Consider the following 2,218-nt stretch of genomic DNA (forward strand, 5'->3'; position numbering starts at 1 on the left):
CCTATACTTGTGCTAATCTGGGCCACTTCTTAGGCTTCAATCAATTAGGCTTGGAAATGTTGCTAATCTGGGCCACTTCTTAGGCCATTATTCGATTAAGCTTTTTGCATGCATATGTTAGATAAATTAGTATTCGACGTGAGAGTAATAAATAGTACGAAACAAGTAGAGTAGTATTATTTATAACTTTGTAAGGAAAATTTAGCCGGTTACAAGAGAGATTACTACCCTATCAGGACCGTTAGAGGTCATTCTCTAGGCAACAGATTCTTCAATGAAAGATGAAATCAGAATACATCTTAGAAAAAATATTTCTTGAGATTGTCTGCATTCCAGGTGCGCAGAATAGGTCGGCCTTGCATGTCTTGAATGCGATAGGTTCCATCCCTGACTTCATCATAGATCTCATAGGGTCCTTCCCAGGTGGGCGTCAGCTTGCCCTGCTCATTGGCTCGTCCCACAGACTCCATTTTTCGGAGAACAAAGTCTCCTACCTTAAGCACTCTTTTAGAGACTTTCTTGTTGTACTCCCTCGCCATCCTTATCTTGTACAATTGTTGCCTTAGTGCCGCATTTCCTCTAACTTCGGGCAAAAAGTCCAAGGCCAATTTCATCATTCCCCAATTGGCATTCTCGTCATATAGCATGACCCTCAGTGTAGGTTCACACATTTCTATAGGGAGTACGGCCTCGGCACCATAGGCTAGCAAGAATGGGGTTTCGCCGGTGGAGTTCTTAGCCGTGGTGCGGATTGACCATAAGACATTTGGCAGCTCATCAGCCCAGAGACCCTTAGCTTCGTCCAGTTTCTTTTTAATCCCCTCAGAGATTATATTTTTGAATGCTTCGACCTGGCCATTGGCTTGGGGTCGTCCTACAGAAGCAAAGCAACTATGTATGTCGTGGTCTGCTAACCATTCCTTCAGCTTAGGAGTCTCAAATTGAGGTCCATTATCAAAGACGATAGCTTGTGGTATTCCGAAGCGAGTCATAATATTTTTCCAAATAAACGCCCTTACATTACTAGTCCTTATATTCTTGAGTGCTTCTACTTCTACCCACTTGGTGAAGTAGTCGACGGCTACAATCACGTAGCGCCGGCCTCCAGGGGCTGCTGTATATGGTCCTAACAGGTCCATCCCCCACTTGGCTAACGGAATGGGGCTTAGAATAGGGGTGAGAGGGTGAGCCGGCCTGTGAATGAGATGAGCAAATCGTTGGCACTTGTCACACTTCTGCACCATGGACAAGGCGTCTTCTCTCAGAGTGGGCCAGTAATAACCAGTTCGCAGGGCTTTTTCAGCTAAAGCTCGTGCTCCGATATGGGAGCTACATAATCCCTGATGTAGGTCGTCCAGAATTGTCTTCCCTTTCTCAGGAGTGACACACCGCAGAAAGGGTCTGGAAAATGACTTCTTATACAAAAATCCATTCCACCGTTCAAACCAAGAACTTTTCTTCTGAATTTTGGCGGCTAGACTTGAGTCGTCTGGAAGTGAGCCGTCTACTTTGTATGCAATGATAGGGTCCATCCAAGTTGACGACCGGTCAAGAATTGATACCACAGGAGCACATAACTCTTGTTTGATGCTTCGTTTTTCTTTTACTTCCCAAAACACATGACGTGGAGTATCACAGGAAGCTGAGCTAGCTAGTTTAGACCGGGCATCGCCCTGATTGTTCTCTGTTCTGGGAATCTGCTTATCCTCGAAACTCTTCAAATGTTCTATTTCTTGACGCACAGCTTCCATGTATTTAATCATGTTGGGATCTCTTGCCTCATAGTCTCCATTTACTTGAATTACAATGAGTGTTGAGTCAGACAAAGCCCGTATTTCTTGAGCTCCGGCAGCTTTGCACATTTTTATGCCGGCCAGCAGAGCCTCGTATTCATCCTAATTGTTAGATGTTTGGAATTTGAATCTCATGGCGTACTCGTACTTATCTCCTTCAGGAGATTGGCATATAATGCCAGCTCCGCATGCGTTCTGGGTGGACGACCTATCTACATATACCGTCCAGCGGGTCGCCACATTCTTTTCAAAAGTTGGCCTTGTCATTTCTGCAATGAAATCGGCTAATGTTTGCCCCTTGATAGCCTTTCGAGGTTCATATGAGATATCAAATGCATTCAACTCAATTTCCCATTTGAGCATTCGCCTAGCGGCGTCTAGTTTAGTGAGCGGCTGTTTCAAGGGTTGATCTGTGTATACCACCA

The 2,218-nt window shown here is 44.9% G+C and overlaps 1 protein-coding gene across 1 annotated transcript; it reads right to left on the bottom strand.

The window, feature by feature from the left end:
- Positions 1-201: 201 nt before the first annotated feature.
- LOC130471838 (uncharacterized) lies at positions 202-1,862 on the bottom strand. The gene is made up of 3 exons (XM_056842165.1): positions 791-1,862; positions 393-703; positions 202-255 (listed from the first exon to the last, which is right to left on the bottom strand). Exons 1-3 carry the CDS (start codon positions 1,860-1,862, stop codon positions 202-204), a joined length of 1,437 nt encoding a protein of 478 aa, XP_056698143.1.
- Positions 1,863-2,218: the final 356 nt, after the last annotated feature.

The sequence above is a fragment of the Spinacia oleracea genome, chromosome 4 (assembly GCF_020520425.1).
Source record: "Spinacia oleracea cultivar Varoflay chromosome 4, BTI_SOV_V1, whole genome shotgun sequence".
Classification (NCBI taxonomy): Eukaryota; Viridiplantae; Streptophyta; class Magnoliopsida; order Caryophyllales; family Amaranthaceae; genus Spinacia; species Spinacia oleracea.

Bases quoted from the DNA above. Each gene is read 5' to 3' on its own strand.
- LOC130471838 (XM_056842165.1), bottom strand. From the start codon at position 1,862: ATGTGCAAAGCTGCCGGAGCTCAAGAAATACGGGCTTTGTCTGACTCA. The intron at 704-790 runs GTCTCTGGGCTG...CATTCTTGCTAG, and splicing joins GAAACTGGACGAAGCTAAGG to CCTATGGTGCCGAGGCCGTA. The intron at 256-392 runs GTCAGGGATGGA...TCTGTTGCCTAG, and splicing joins CCTATGAGATCTATGATGAA to AGAATGACCTCTAACGGTCC.